The 17635-nt window shown below is 37.9% G+C and overlaps 1 protein-coding gene across 1 annotated transcript; it reads left to right on the plus strand.

The window, feature by feature from the left end:
- The first annotated feature begins 5050 nt into the window (after positions 1 to 5050).
- LOC103607800 (dynactin-associated protein-like) lies at positions 5051 to 15727 on the plus strand. The gene is given in 3 exon segments (XM_008592267.1): positions 5051 to 5185; positions 8424 to 8588; positions 15221 to 15727. Coding segments are annotated over 3 exon segments (807 nt in total).
- Positions 15728 to 17635: the final 1908 nt, after the last annotated feature.

A 17635-nucleotide genomic window follows, 5' to 3' on the forward strand; every position in this document is an offset into this window, starting at 1 on the left:
CATAGTATGTGACATATAAAATAGTGTAGGGCGGGGATTCAGAGATGGGCAGAGGCCAAGAAAAGGGCTTGGGACTTTTCCCTAAGAGGAATGGGATGCCCTTTAGGGGTTTTGAGCAGGATAGTAATATAAGCGGGTTGACATTTTAGAAAGAAGAGTTTGGCTACTTTGTGAAGAATGAACCAAAGTCAGGCAAACGTGGGAGTTGGGAGACCAGTTGTATGTGGTCCTCCTTAGGGATGATGGGGAGATCTTCCTTCATACTTCAGCATCCAGTACAGAGCAGGGGACAGAAAAGGCAGTCAACAATGTGAATAACTATATTTTAATTGGAATTAATTTAGGACTATTTATAATCTTTCCTTTTTTTACTGACATTAGTTGCTACAGAATTAGTTATGTTAAACGTAATTTTCCTTTCTTTTCTTGCTCTAAAAACTACCGTTTTGTTCATTTCTCAATTCATGTTTTAAAGTTCATATCCTGACATTCATTTTTCCCTTCTGCCTATGTAAAAATGTAATTAATAGCTCTAATTTCCATGACAGCCTTACCCTACATCCAGGCCGCTCTTCCTACTTTCCCCCAATACCTTGCCTCTTTCTGCCTCTCCATGTTAGTCTCAGCTTCTCTCTTCTACGATTTCCCCTTCCTTTCTACCCAGCCATGTGCTTGAGAACTTTTAAGATCTGGATTAGAATTTGTGTCTTTCAAACCATGACCAGCTTCATCCCTCAAAGATCACTTTGCTTCCTTAATAGTGTGAGCATCACACCCAGTGGGTTTTTTCTCACTTCACCTCCCCTCCAGCTCCTCAAAACTGAGTTCGCTGCAGCCTCCTTCATTCCTACCTCAATTTGCATCATTGTCCCAGATCACTGACTCAGATAGGAGTTCTATGAGCTGCTCCAGCTCCATACAGCTCTCATCTTTACCACCCCACCCTCCACCCCAAGGAAGGTTGAGAAAATAAGCAAATTCCTAACTTTGAACTCTGGGACTGCTGGGTCTGCCCTGTTCACTGTACCCCGAGCCAGGATCCTGCTGCCCTGAACTGGGCTGTGATGTCCCACCACTGACACCTTGGATCCCATTCTAATCCTAGATTTAGAGTTGATCCCAGTCTGGACACCAGATTTGATAACACATTTAAAGTTCTGGACCTTACGAGCCCCAATTTCTCTCTTTGCCCTGACTTATAGACTTGAGGTTTCCATTCTGAGTTCCCATTCTAATAACCAGTCTATTTGCTGCAATTGTTTAATTGGAGCTGCTTTGTTCTTTTTGTGCCCATCTCCACAAACTGCAGCTCCCAGACCTAGCTCTCTGCTGTCCTCAAAAAGATGTGGTCTGTATCGTTGATAGCCAATCCCCATGCTCTGTGAACATCTTGGATTTTCCAGTCCTGACATTTGTCTGATGCTTGGGCAGAACTTGCAGGGTCAGCAAGGATGATGAGCCATATCTCCACCCTGGGAGTTGCTAAGTCCTTGCTGCTATTTGTAGTCTAAATTCCAGCAATCTCTGTCCTTGTGAGCAGATCTGATTCCAGGTGGCTGCACCACCCTGGCCTTGATTCCAGTAAACATCCATACCTCCCTGACGAATCTCGGCATACGTCACCAGAGTCTCTAAAGGTTCATCAGTTGTACAGGCTCTGAAATGCATTCAACCTCTGAATTGTCTTTCACCTTTTTTCCCCAACTTTCATAGGGCACAGGGTGGTGCACATTAGAAAATTAATAAATGGCTATAGACAATAAATGAATGAAGGGCCACACTCTAATCTTAACTTGAGTTTATAAAAGGTTACTGAAAACACATATGTATCATCAGGAAAGTGAGGATAATACCACTTAATTCTTGTAGTTGTTAGAAGGATTAGCGATGAGCAGAATGGCACACCCACCGGATTAGCATAAAGATCTCTACAATTTCAATATGGTACTTACAGTATATATGACACAATACATGTGGTAGCAGCCTTCAATATACAATAATGTCCTTGTAATTGAACATATGAATAATGATGCTAAATTTATTGAAGACTAAAAATAACCTTATTTGTTTGGATTAACGTTTGTTGCCAAATAAATTTACGCCAAATACGAAAAATAATTTTCAGTTTTCAAAGCTTTTTGGATTTTGGAATTGTGTATCAGGGATCATATACCCATATTCTGAAGAAAAAAGTAGATTTATTTTAACTCTCTCCAGATAGCATGACCAGGATGTAAGTCAGCCAAATGAACAAGAAATATTTTGGCTTAATAGGCGAGAACTTTCAAACAATGAAGATCATCTTAAAATGGAATACCAATTCAAGTTTCTATTTTGGTTAGGGCTAATTATTATAATCCCATCATATTGCTTAAATAGATTTTGGTTAATTTTTATTTAGTGAAGGAATATCTGCTATAGGTATTGGCTCAGCTTTGTAAAAAATACAATTAAATACACTCTGATAGTGTTATGATAACTGTGTACATATATACATATATATATACACACAAATATACATTTGGTGTACATACATATATTTACATACATACACACGTGTATGTGTAGGTATATGTATATTTGTATATATATATGAATTTTCAGAATATCTCAGTTTTTACTTTTAATTTTACTTTTAATGATTATTTCTTGCTTTGATAATTTTGATAGGGCACTCTGGAAATTTATTTTTCAGATTCTATTTTTTTCACAAGGATCTTTCATACTTTTAAATTAATTGGGTTGCATGTTAGCATTCTACTTAGGCTTTGAAATTCTATGTCTGACTTTGGTTGTAATGTCAATAACACAATGAATAATGAACTATAGTAATCCCTTTTCCTAAAATGTCATCTAAGATCACAGGGCTGAGCTATCATATTGGCTCCCAGATTGGCAATAGACCAAAGAAATAATAATCAGAGCCTGCAAAATTTTAGGTAAGAAAATTTTTGTTTGAGTAACATGATTTTAAAAATCTCAGTCTGACCTAAGCTCTGAGACAACACTGCAATTCACCTCTCTATTAGATAACTGAGAAAGAGGCATTTTTTCCTCTGCTAAAGAATGGCCAGCTGTTGAAAAGTTCTCTCAACCCCATGTCAGCCAACAAGATTTTCAGATTTCTTTTTGGCTATAAATCCTGTTCAGAGATTCTTTGCTCATTATAGCAATCCAGGTGTGTTCTGCTTTTTCTGCTGAGCTTTGGACAGAGGCACTCACAGAATTGTTAAGAATATGTGCTGAAGAAACATTCTTTGCAAAATAAATAAAAATCTCATTTTTACATGGCAATTTAGCCATAGAGCAATGTGTTGTTTTATTTTATTTTAAATTAAAATTTTATTATCTTCCAAACTTTGTGACAGAGTCTTGCAACTGCTTGGTCAATTAAAGGTTGTGAGGGTGAGACTCAAGTGACAAGAGTAACCATTCACTCTATGCCATTGTATAATGTGTGGGTGCCATCAAAACTGAGAGTGTTACGCCATGGATATACCGCTGTAGTACCAAATGAAATGTCTTCACAGAATAAAATTACACTAACATTTTAAATAAAATACAATTAAATTTATATCACTTATTTGATAACTGCATCATTCCAATTTTCAAATAAATCCGTTTACTCAAAAGTCATGTTTAATGTTACTGACATCTTCAGCCCCTGCCTGTCCCTTGTACCCCTGTCCCTTGTACCCCATGGCTAATCAACGCTGTTGGTTTGTTTCAACGGGAGTAAGTCATCATGTTTTCATTTTTGTTTTCCAATTTTTTTTATTGTGGTAACATACACATAACATAAAATTTATTATCTCAATCATTTTTCAGTGTACAGTTCAGTGGAATTAAATACATTTATAATGTTGTGCAACCATCACCACCATCCATCCCCAGAACTCTCTTTGTCTTCCCAAAGTGAAACTCTATGCCTATTAAACAGTAACTTCCCATCCACGTCCTCCACTTCCCAGCTCCTGGCAACCACCATTCCACTTTCTGTTTCTATGGTTTTGACTACTCCAGGTACCTCATGGACGTGGAATCATTCAGCATTTGTCTTTTTGTGACTGGCTTATTTCGCTTAGCATAAAATCCTGAGGGTTCATCCATGCTGTAGCAAGTCATTGTGTTTTTAACTCCTTGTTAGAGCAAATCTCTGCCCAGCTTCTCAGTTCCTCTCCCGTGTTCCCTGTTCTTTGTATTCTAAGACTTGAGACTATGTTACTTCAGGTGACTCAGTAAAACTCATTGTTAACAGCTGAAGGTTCTGAATACACTTTTATAAGAGAAATTTGAAAGGGTCAAACTTTTGTGAAAAAATTCAAATTCCAAAAGTGTCATATACAAAAAGGATAGGGGTATGGTCTTTTGTTTGCTACTGAACCTTTTGCACCAGAAAAATACATGGCACACTTTCAAAGCTCTATATTCTCACTTGTTGAATGAATAAACCAACAAAAGAGTTAATCCTTTTACAATTTAAGACTGATTAGATTTCTTAACAAGAAAGGTTCTCTTCCTAAAGATTTTCAATATTCCATCACTCCTCTGGCATTATTGCCTAAGAATTTCAATATGTGTGTATTACCCAAGCAAACTACCAGGCAGACGTCCAGACACCAACCCAGGGACTGAAAAGGTGAAGTGTCTCTCAGGCCATGGGTTCCCGAGAGATGGTACCAATAAGGGGTGAAAAGGCATTCATGCTTGAGTAGAGAGGAAGAACAATGGCAAATTTCTACATCAGAATTTTTTCTTGGGTAAGTCCTAACAGAGAAGGAAGCTGTCTGAAAGGTAGGACCAAAGAGAAGAGAAGAAAAATGACGTAAGATTTTCAGGGTTTCTGTGTGTCAGAAGGGTCGTGGAAGTGGTAATGACAATTGCTCCAAGAGGCAGTACTGGTTTTCTTGTGTCTTTCTGTCATTAATATCTCATTTCCTTCCCTAAGGTGGATCCCTTTTTGGTGAATAATTATTCATCGTTTAGTTTAATCCACACTTGTACGTGTGCATCATAGTTGATTTTCCACCAGATGTTTTCATTATTTCTCATGGTTGTCTATATAAAGGGCAATAAACAAATTGTAAAATATTCTTGGAGTTAAGTTTGTGATATTGGCAGCTCAAGAATGGACAGGAAGCATGGAAAATACATAGTAAATGTTGAACACTCTGAAAACCGACTGGTCAAAATTGGTGCTCCATGTTGATATTTTGCTTATATTATAGCCTCATTTTCAGTATTTAAAAGCAATCTAATCTCTTTACTACTATGTAGTAAAGGTCATAATTTTGTATTCTTCTTCAAATGGAAGAGAATCCCTGTATTAATTTTTCTGCTTCAACTTTCATGTTACATTTTGCTATATTATATTTTAGACATTATTTTAAATATTTATAGATGTAAAATATTATGAATCTTCTATGACCATGAGATTTACAAAGAAACCCATTTAACCTTCTATATTTACTACGATGTACACATAAAACTCCAGTGATGCCACTGGTTTACTTATTAGGTTATATTTTCACAATTTGATGCTTAGATGTTTATATATAATTTCTAGACCTGTCAGAACTCAGATTTCTAAATAGGCTGGAAAACCAGATACTAATTCTAGGTATTATCTTTAAACCTGAAAAAAAAATCCTCTAAAAGTACCTGCTTCATGTAAAAATATGATCATTTTGTCTATTTTTTAAAAATGTTTTTACACCAAGAACCAAGCCTTCACTTTGTACCTATCATATGAGAAGTACTTTCATGTATCTGGTTATATCTGACCAGATACTCTTTGACATCAGAACAAAGGAAGGACATGTGTTGAAAATTAAAATGGTAAGTTAAAATTCACTGCCTGAAGAATAAATGAAAAGCATATGAAGAAATATTTGGCCTTTGACACATGGAGCTGTGGGAACCAGCCTGTATTAATCACTTACGAGGTAAACCAAAGCAGAATGTCTTGTTTCTCAACATTAGTTGAATAAAAGAATCCCATGGAGGATTCCTGGTTCACCAAAAGAAAAAGTTTGTCCTTTTGTGTTATCAAACAACACCCCTTCCCAAGATGTTCTCTTCGTCATTCCCAAGATCCTCAAATGCCCAAATACTCAGATGGAGAAAAAAATTCCCTTTAGCCAGGTTTTTGTAATAAAGATAGTGTCTCTAGAGAAGATGTTTACGAATATTATCTAAAGTTGTTTTTACAGCATATATCTGGATAGCTGACTACATATTTCACTTTATTATATACATTTAGGTATAGTTATAAAAATATTTTTATCTTAAGATTAACTTTAATAATGAGATTTAAAAATTGTTTGAAGATGATAAACAAATAAAATAAATTTTGGCGTATTTGTTTTTCTGTTAGGGATACATGAGATTTTAAGTTAATCCCTACAAAGTTAGGGGAAAAAAATCTATAGAACTTCCTTTGGTAAATACAGCTAATGCACTTTGGTTGCTTACGACCATTATTAGGAAATGCTGATTAACTGATTAAACATTACTCACAGCTCTATAACTATTCCAATTGTGTATAGAGACTCCACCTGTGCTAAGAGTCAGAACAATCTCAGTAAAATTATTACTTGGGCTGTAATATTACTGTAAAGCTGGGCCTAGATCACAGATTCTCTACCCTTTGTGTAGATCCACCCATCATCTTCCTTTTTGAAAGGGCTGGGATTCTAATAGGGCCAGAAAACTCTGGAAAACTGGCCTGGCGAATGAGTTTTACTTTTTTATAAAGTATCTTAAAGTGTTCGTCAGCCACAGGCAAACTGGATATAACAAAGAAACAGAATGAGCACTTAAGAAAATCAGCAAAGGTGTTAATAGAGGTAGATCCAACTTTCCTCAAATTTGTCTACTGAATAACAGGTAGAATTTTGTTTGATTGTATTGAATAAAACAAAGAGCTGATATCTTTATTTCTTCCATATTATACTTATAGAACAATTTAACTTAGCTAATTGTTTACTGCCAAGAATATTCCATCGTATCTCTATTTACTGACAATTCTATTTTTTTTTTTTTTGTATTTTTAATGATAGTTCCTAATGCACCAGTGACTACATACAACTCTAGTTTGACAGTTTTAATAGAACTAACTAGTTGGTTGGCTATCAAGTTCTATAGCTATTTAGCAACAGGTTACTAAATCAACATGATCAAAGACAACTAAAACTAGTAGCATTAGTAATAAAAATACTACTACTACTAACAATAATCATAGTTAGCAGTAATTGAGTGAAAACTACGTACCAGACTTTGCTCTAAGGATTTTGCAGTTCTTTACTCATTAATCATCTTAGCAAATCTACAAGTGAGTAATTTTCGAATCCCCCTTTTGAAGGCAAGTAAGGAGCAGCCAAAGATGCCCTTGATTCGCAGCTAAAAAGCAAACATTATCATCCTATGAGATGAAGAGCCCCAGATAACTCTACATTATACTTTTGCCCAAGATCCATAAATTCCTGAAACTACTCCTCTCTCGTTTTCACTTTATCTCCTCGTCCCCTCTTCTAACACACCCTCTTCCCCAAAGTCTTTCCCACCGAATGTAACTCATTTTCAATCCTTAGTCACACCTTCTTCTCAACAAAATTTTACAATTATTGCATTTATTTGTTAATTATACACAAATTCGTTGTGCCTGTCTGTAAGTAAGTAAGATCCTTAAGAGTAGAGACCTTTCTTTTGTTGTAAATTGTTTTCACGCTGTTGCATGCCCAAGAGGAACCCAGCAAAGACGTACACAAACTGGCCAAAGACTTTGTCTTCTGTGCCCCGTCACAGGCTTGCAAGTTCCACTGGGCAGAGCATGGTATGAATTATGCTAAGGAGATACTACGTATGGTAATTTTGCATTAGTGTCCTGTAGTACAGTACACACTATACTCATGTTAATATGTCAACATAGCATAATGGAGCATAACAAAGGACTCCACATAGTGGAGTGTACTGAAAAGCACATGGGGCTGAGCTCCACGCTTGCTATTGTGTAATGATGGCAAATCCCTTCAACTCTTTTTTTCCCCAATATTCTCAGTTCCAAAATGACCTAAACAGTTTGTACCTGATAAGCTGCAAGGATGTTTTCAGCTCTACCACTCTATTTCTCATAGAGGTTTTCTCATATATGCTCCACCTTCAGTAACTCGCAACGTGAGGATATTCAACACATTCATGTACTAGGATGAGAAAGAGGATACACATTTCTGAGCTGAGATTTGGTAACTTACAAACATTAGTTAAAATGTACCCTAATAATCTAATTTTTTGTGTGTTCAGAGGGTAATAAGAAAACATTTATTTCTTTTAAAAGTCACATTCTTTTTTATTTTTGACAGGAGAGTTTTATTTTAGCAAATCAACACCATGGCTCACTATTTACTCATGCTTCATCTCTGTAGCCAATCACATGTCCAAAAGACCAAGAGGCTCACAGCTCCATAATTTGGTGTCCATCTTCAGATGACATAATCCGTGATGTCTCCCCCAGCTTAGCTGGGGTCTGCGTGAGCCCAGGAGTTCTTTCATACCTAAGGTGCCCACACCCAGAATTATCTAACACATAGGTCATATTCAGCATAGTAGCTTTTATGCAGGATGGGATGTGCTCTATATGGGGATGTACTTTGTCTATTCTTTCCCAAGAAATGTAGTTAATTTATGTACATTTATGTTAAGCATTTGTTGTATTCTCAGTACAATTACAAGTCACTGTGAGGCAGTTCACAAAAAGGAGAATGTTTGATGGTCTCTGTTTTCAAAGAGCTAACATTGTAGTTGGGGGCTCAAATATTCACAGTAGAGAACATGTATAAAAATCAGAGAAATAAGCCTAGGGTGAAATGCAGTGTTGGGGAGGAGGCAGGCGAGCAAGTGTGTTGGCAATGGCCAACAGATACATGAAAAAATGCTCAACCTCACTAGTCATCAGGAAAATGCAAATTAAAACCACATTGAGATACCACCTCACTCATTAGACTGGCTATAATCAAAAAGATGGTGAATAACAAATGCTGGCAAGGGTGTGGAGAGAAGGGAACACTACTGCACTGTTGGTGGGACTGTACAACCACTATGGAAATCAGTATGGAGGTTTCTCAAACAACTACAGATAGATCTTCCATATGAACCAGCAGTCCCTCTTCTGGGTATATATCCAGAGGAATGGAAATCATCATGTTGAAGGGATACCTGCACTCCTGTTCATCGCAGCTCTGTTTACAATAGCCAAGACATGGAACCAACCTAGATGTCCATCAATGGGTGATTGGATAAGGAAACTGTGGTATATATACACTATGGAATACTACTCTGCCTAAAAAAGAATGAAATACTCCCATTTGCAACAAAACGGATGAGTTTGGAGAAACTTATGTTGAGTGAAATAAACAAAGCACAGAGGGATAAATACTGCACGTGCTCACTCCTGTGTGGGAGCTAAGAGAGAAAGGAAGGAAGGAAAGACCACAGTAGTGCCGTGATCTTATAGAGGGAGGGAACATTCCAAGGCCTACAAAGCAGAGTTAGGGGGAGAGGGGAGGAGGGTGGTTGGGGGATAATTGGATGGGGACACAGGGTACAAAAGTAATTTCTGGTAATGGGTATGCCCCCAGTATGAATCTGGCCCTCACATCATGGGCAGGAGGGGTGACAATTAGCTTTGTATCTCATGAATATTCTTTATAAAAAAAAATTCATTATTTAGACTGATGGGAGACTTGTTTTTAGAAATTCATGGGTCGGGCCGGCCCGGTGGCACACTCAGTAGAGTGCAGCGCTTGGGAGCATGGCGGCGCTCCCGCCGAGGGTTCGGATCCCATATAGAGACCGGTCCGCTCACTGGTTGAGCGCGGTGTGGGCGCGACACCGAGGGTTGCGATCCCGTTGCCGGTCACGAAAAAAGACAAAAAGGAAAAAAAAGAAATTCATGGGTCTTACTCTATTGGAGATCACCTTATTTTCTTAGATTGTGCTGCCTCTGTGTGTGGCACTTTCTTTAGCTCCCAGGATTCTGACCTCTGGTGTATATGACCTCGACACAGAAACCTGACTATCCTCTGGAATTTCTCCACTAGCTTTGGAGACCAGACACAGCTCTCCTTGGTTCTTGACCTCATCTCTTTTTGGCTGAATTAACTTTACATCATGACTGTATCTCTAAATCTTCAGCCCTTGAAGAGCAATTTGACCTTGACTATAAATTACTGATTTGGCCTGGCAGTTTGGTTGGGTTTTCCATGCTCTGGAACTTTTACCTTGATTCTGGATTTTTAAAAAATGCAAACTGTTTATACAGTTGCTGGGGCAATTAAAGAGAATGAATGAACTCAATAGCGGGGAGTTAGAAAATGTTCCTCCTTTGTAGAGGTAAAGTAATTCATATCAATGGTAGAATTGAAAGTGGTCTTAAATAACATCCAGTCTCCTGGCTCATAACCCTGACTGCACATTAGTATTAGCTGGGGACTGATTAAGACATACCAATGACGGAGCCCCACCCAGGACAATTAAATCAGAAACTCTGCTTTATGGGGCCTGTGGAACCATATTTTTTAAAAGCTACGCAGGTGAATCTAATGTGCAACTAGTGATGAGAATGACTGATTTAGTCCCATTCTATCATTTATCAGTTACAGAAAATATGGGTTAGGAAAGGTAAGAGGTTTGCCAGAACTCCCATAGCTTTTGCCAGAAAAATCCAAACCTGGAGAACTTAAGTTTCCTATTGTCTGGTTATATGCACTTTATTTCACTAAGGTGCTCTTTTTAAGTTTGTTTAAGGCAGTACTATAAAACCCTCCCAGATATACAAGCCTTTTGCTACGTTCTTTCTTGAACCTTCTTTTTATTTTTTTATTTTTTATTTATTTTTATTGAATCGAAATTGATTAGACGTATTTTGGGGGTTCAACATTGAGATATGTTGATCAAATCAATATTACTAACACATATATTGTTACAAATCATAATTATTCCTTGTGCCCCTTGTCCAACCTCTCCCCATCCCCCTTTCATCCCCCCCCTTGAACCTTCTTTTTAGTGCTTCCAGTCAAGGTAAAGAAGATGCTGTTTGTCCTGGGGCTAACTTGGTCTTAGCGGCTGCCATTTCCCTGGCCTTGGTGTCCTCATTTGGCTTCTGCTGTCATGGTGCTGCCACCCTTTTCATGAAACCCTGGCCTTCCCACAAATACCATTGCCCATATTTTGTAATATTAAAACCTGCTCTACTTTATCAGAAAGGCAAGACCTTTTTATTCCATTCCTTGGAGTTCTTGCACTCATCCAGCTGATAATGAGATAATCTCCTGGACTCCAGAGTGCTTGTTTCTGATTCCTAAGTTATACTGCATCCAAAATAAAAATAATATTTTTGAGAACTAATGACTTTATATATATTTAATTTTCCCAACAACAATTTGTGATAGTTTTATTCCTGTATTTCAAGACAAGAGGACTTGAAGCTCAGAGAAGTTAAGGAAATTGTTTAACATTTCATAGCTCTGAAATTTAAACCTTCTCTAATTTAAAAGACTGCACTCTTCTACCATGCCATATTGCCTATCTAACAATAGTAACAACAAATATTTGCAAAAACACTTTCCAATTAACAAAGCAATTCAGTTTTGTTAATCCTTAAGGCAATTCTATATGTCACAAGCCAAAGAAGTTAAGAAATTTGCTTAGACAGAGTATAGGTTTCAACACAGGGTTTTTAATCCTTCATTCCATGTTTATCCTTTTAAACCATGCTGGTGAATAACCTAATCTGTGATAAAAATAGTGAGAAAGTAAGCAGGGCTTTGGCTTACCTCGTTGAAATGCACATCACTGGAAAGCTTCTAGGGAGCCCTTTTCATTGTGCAATCTTAGATACTAAACCTGGAAAGGGGATAATGCATTTAAGTGGATTCTGTGGGCCTCTCTCATCATACTAGGTCCCAGGCAGCTGAATGGTAGGAAGTTATAAAGGATTATTCACTGTAGAAATTATCTAGATCACTTTTCCATGCTATTTTTAGTCCATGATATTTCTGTTAATTCCCAGGCGAATACCAAACAACACTAAAGGGATCTCTTCCTATCCAGCCATCTCTCTAGCCATATTCCACATTCAGAGAAAAAAAAAGAAGTTGACTCATCACCTGGCAAACTTACATACTTAAAGAAGTGGATACCCTCAGGACAATTATGAAAACCTCACAGAGCATCATTCCTCTCCTGATAACACAGTCACTGACCAATACTTTAGTATTGGTGCAAAAAATAGGTGCCTGTGGAGACCATGCTGTGTTGAAAGTTTACCATGTGGCATTCTGGGAAGTGGACAGAGATTGGAAAAGGCATTTTCTGCCCACAGAACTATTTGTGCCAAGGTCCTATTTTAGAAGTAGTCATGTAATCATGGTGCATTGGAGAAACTGAGTGGAGGCTGGTGTGGTCTGAGGCTATTGCCCAAGTCCAAAGCAGGGATGAAGGAAACTTGGACTAGAGTGGTATTAGCAGAGATGGATAAAAGTCAACCCTACTGTGAGATACTTACCAGATATTGTTAACAGGGTTTGGTAATGGACTGGGAGATTTCAAAAGTGGCCACTTTGTTTAGAGAACTGAATGGAATGGATGGTGGTGCCCCTTAGTCAGATGTGGGAACTGGCCAGGTTTCCTTGGGAAGGTCATGACTGTGGGTTTGGACACAGTGAGTTTGAGGCATCTTTACAATATCTAAGATGTGCTATCATGCAAGTGTTTGAAGGTTAGAGGGGAGGGCTGGACTGGAGATGAACTTGAGAGTCGTCTGGTTATTTTGTTAATTAAAATTATAGGAATGATGAGAAAGCCTGGAAAGGAAGCATGAAGTGCCCAAATCTAGCCCACCACCTGTTTTTGGAAATAAAGTTTTTTTTTTTTGTCTTTTTTGTGACCGGTAAGGGGATCGCAACCCTTGGCTTGGTGTCGCCCGCACTGCGCTCAGCCAGTGAGCGCACCGGCCATCCCTATATAGGATCAGAACCCGTGGTGGGAGCTTCACTGCACTCCCAGCTCTGCACTCTCCCGAGTGTGCCACGGGGTCGGCCCAGAAATAAAGTTTTATTTAAACACAGCCATGCTCCTGTTTATTCACTGTCTGTGACTGCTTTCACTCTACAATGGCAGGACTAGAGTAGCTGTGATAGAAACTGTGTGGCTCCCAAAGCTGAAAATATTTACCATCTGGTCCTTTACAAAAAAAAAAGAAAGAAAGAAAATTTGTTGACTGCAGACCTACAGTGAAAAAAAACAAGGGCCTGAAAAATGTCAACTGTAAAGACTGAAAGTAGATAGGGAGCCTTTGGAAAAAAACTGAGGAGAGGATTCGGAGGAGTTAAGAAGAAACCAATGAGAATGGAATATTAGAGAAGCAAAGGAAAAAGACTGTTAAAAAGAGAGGAGGAGGCATGGTCTCCAGTTGCAAATGTTGCTGAGGGCTGAAGTAAGACAAGGACTAAAATACGTCAGTTAGTTTTTAATGATTGCATGTCACTGGTGACTTTTTCAATGGCATGAGCAAGCTGAAGCCAGACAGGATTGGGTTGGAGAGTGTGTAAATGGAGGTGTTGCATTTAGACAATTCTCGGGAAATCTCATTTTCCAGATAAAGAGAGAGAAAGGGAAGTTGCTTGAGGAGCATTTGGAATCAACAAAAGTTTTTCATTAAAGATGGGAAATATCTGGACAGGTTTAAATATCAAAAGGAAAAAGCCATTCAAGAGGTAAGTGATGAAGTATTCAGTCAGAGAGAAAGGGTAATCAAAAAAGAAAAGATGCTGGGAAGGGCAGAGAGGACGGGACCCAAAGGACAGGTTGGGGGATCAGCTTCGGGCAGATGGCAGGAGAGCTCCTCTTGTCAATCGGGGAAGAGGGAGAGGTGGGTGGGGTCCAGGCATGTTTAGGGTTGCTGGTTTGAAAGAGTTTCCATTGGATTGTTTCAGGTTTCCCATTAAGTAGGAAGAAGTGAAGTCATTTCATGGGAATGAGGAGGCACAATTTTCTTGAGAGAGTTGGTGGTAGGAGTTACAGGTTTGAGGAGAGAGAAGTTTGAGGAAGTATTTTAAAAATGAGAGGTACCTTAATCAGAGAAATATAATACGCCAGCAGAGCAGCACAGAAAAATCCATTCGAGGACGGTGATAATACATTTATATTGATTCTGATCTGCCCAGGAGCTTGACTTTCCCCAGCAGTGTGGCTGCTCCAGGGCAGGTCTGGAGAAAGCAGACCGTCATTTATTTGTCAACTAGAGGAGACGAGAAGATGGAAGTGCAATAGATTTTAGGGAATTAGCAAGAATGTTATTGAAACAATAGGTCATGGAACAAAAGGTGGATAAGGACGGACGTGAAGTAAGGACTGCTGAACCAAAGCTTTCGGTAAAACCACAGAAAGGTCAATACAGAATCACTGGATGAGCAAGCAGAAGGAGAGAATGTGCAGGTCAGAGGACAGGTTTCTTGAAGAAATGGTGTTGAAAGTGGAGCAGTTTGGGGTAATAAAAATGTCAAGTAGAGGATCAGGTGTATGAAAGAAAATTTAGCATTTAAAACCACTCTTCTGCTCACATAAAAAAGACAAAGTGTAGGGTGAAGGAAGGAACTAAGTGGAACTAAGCAGCAGTGAAACTACTCAGTATTTGTATGATACTATAATGATGGATACATGTCATTATACATTTGTTCCAACCCATACAGTGAGCAACACCGAGAGTGAACCCTAATATAAACTATGGACTCTGGGTGATAATATGTGTCAGTGTAGGTTCGTCAGTTATAACAAAGGTACCACTCCAGTGGGGGATGCTGTAATAGGGTAAGCTATGCATTTGTGATGGCCGGGGGTACGTGGGGTATCCATGTATCTTTCACTTATTTTTGCTGTCAACCTAAAACTGCTCTATATAATAAAATGTATCAAAAAGAAAAAAGACAGAGGAATGCCCTACTGTAAAATACAATAAGAGAAGACAAGATATTAGCAGATTTGTCTTTCTTCTAATGTTAGAGAAAGCATGCAATTATTTACATCTGGATGAAAACCTGGACTTTAAGACTAAACCACAGAGACACAGTGATTTAAAGGACGTTAATGCAAAAAGTTACAAATAATACAAAAGAAGTAATGAAAGAATTCTTTTCACTACTGACATTTTTGTCAACCTTTGTAGGTAAAAGGAAATAGCTGTGATGACCGCTCTCTCTGGAAAGTCTTCCTGGCTTTTTTCTTAGCCTGTGTGATAACGACAGCACTTGGAGTACTCATAATATGCCTGGTGAATAATAAAGGAAATGGCAATTCCTCCATTGTTATCCAGCTACCCCCAAGCAACGGACAGTATGTAGTTGTCCTACGTGAAAACGAAGAGACCTCTGCAACTTCAGAAGTCACTGTGACCACTTCAACTCAACCTGCAACCACAACAGCTACCACAGCCCTCTCAGGTGGAACCACAGCTGCCACCACTTCAACGGAATCTACAGCTGTTGCAACCCCTACTCAGTCTTCTACAGCCGCAACCACTGATTCAACTCAACATGCAGCCTCTACCGCTTCAGCTCAGCTTACAGCCACAGCAGCTGCCTCTCCCACTTCAAGTGCAACCACAGCTGCCACCACTTTAACAGGTGCTACAACTGTTGCAACCTCAAAAACACCAACTGCTGCTACAATTTAAATTTAGCGGACAACCAGAACAATCACCACTTTCACCTCTCCAACTGAACCCACAACTTTGTTCACTTAAACTGAATCCATAACCACTACCACTTCCACTTAACCTATAGCTACTGGAATTTCTACTTAGCCCAATACGCTCCTTCAACTATCTATGTCGACCTCTTCATCTGAACCTGCAACCACAGATGCCAGTGCTAATCTTAATAGAACTACCGTCAATCATCAATAGGACCTCTTCGATATCAAGTTAACCTTTAATTATCAGCACTAAAAATCAGCCTTTAACTACCCCCCAACACTGGCTGTTCCCCAAATTGAAATTGTAGCTGTCTCATCTACAATAGCCGGGTCTATATCATTGCCATTACTACATTATACTTACAGCAACTACTTATTATTGAAGAACAATAATTTGAACCATGAATAATGGAATAATTACCCCAATTTTTACTATGTCAACACTTAGGACATAGTAAATCTAAACTTTTTTTAAAGAACTAAAAATTTAAGCTAAAAAAATCTGATATTGGTTCTATAGTTCAAAATAATAATATAATATAATTTTATATAGAAAAAGTAGCCCAATTCGTTCACTTAGGAAATCTTTAAGAAATTTTATATAAAACCTTATAGTAAAGTTAGCCATTTAGATTTTAATGTGTATTGGTTTCAGTTCAGAAAATCACATTCCTCTGTACACAAATCACATGCATAATGAACAAAAATTTTATATAGGGAGATTTAAACAAATTTATGAAGAAAAAAATTTTAGAATATATGATAGTTGTTTCCTCTATGGTAAAATTTGTTATGTTTCTTTAATTTTTTTCTTAGATTGTAACTGCCTTTTAAGCAATAGTATTCTATTTGCATTATTATTACGGAAATTGCATTTTGAATCTGTATTTTAAAATTAAATCGTTAATTTTCTGAAATCTTGTAAATCACTCAATTAAATGACATTTTAAAGTCGCACTGAAGAAGGTGCAGGAGAAGAAAATAGCAATGCAGATTAACTTGCAAATTCATTAATTTAGATGCTGTAAATTTTGAATTCTTAATAATTCTGGCAGATTTAAATTACAATTGCTGTCACCCCAGACTTACTAAATCAGGATTTTTAGGTTGGAATTAGTAATCTATAATTTAAAAAATATCATGGATATTTGTAAAGTCCAGGAAGGTTTGAGAATCACTGATTCAAAGATTATAGTCTAATAATGAAATTAGAGTGATATAAATTATAATTAAAAATATTAAAAATTGGGCCGGCCCGGTGGCGCACTGGATAGTGCGCCGCTTGGGAAGCGTGGCGGCGCTCCCACCCGAGGGTTCGGATCCCACATACAGACCGGTTCCCGCTCACTGGCTGAGCGAGGCGTGGGAGCAACACCGAGGGTTGCGATCCCGTTGCCGGTCCCGGTCTGGTATGGGGGCGACACTGAGGGTTGCGATCTGTTGCCGGACACGGAAAAAGACAAAAAAATATATATATATTAAAAATCAGAATTACGTTCTAGGCGTGTAAGGAAAAAAATCGTAGACCTAACTATGTATAAAAACTTACATAACCAATTGTATATATGAACAATAGGGGAATGTTTCATTTGCCAAATAATAAAGAAATACTTTCAAGAAAAACTTTTTTGTGTAAATTTTAAATCATTTACTCTCTTTATATTGGACCTAATGTGATAATGCTTAAATTTTATTAGATGAGTTATTTTAAACATATGTGCTTGAAAATAATAGCATTTTAGTAAATACATTAATTTGGATTTCTATAATGCACATTGGTCTTTCCCCCTTGTTCTGATTAAAAATATTTTATGAGATATTCAAAACATCACTGATTAATTTAATTTCTGATTTGTAGTTGCCATTTTCTTATTCTTTTACAGCTCTG

The sequence above is a fragment of the Galeopterus variegatus genome, unplaced genomic scaffold, assembly GCF_000696425.1.
Source record: "Galeopterus variegatus unplaced genomic scaffold, G_variegatus-3.0.2 Scaffold7721, whole genome shotgun sequence".
Lineage (NCBI taxonomy): Eukaryota > Metazoa > Chordata > Mammalia > Dermoptera > Cynocephalidae > Galeopterus > Galeopterus variegatus.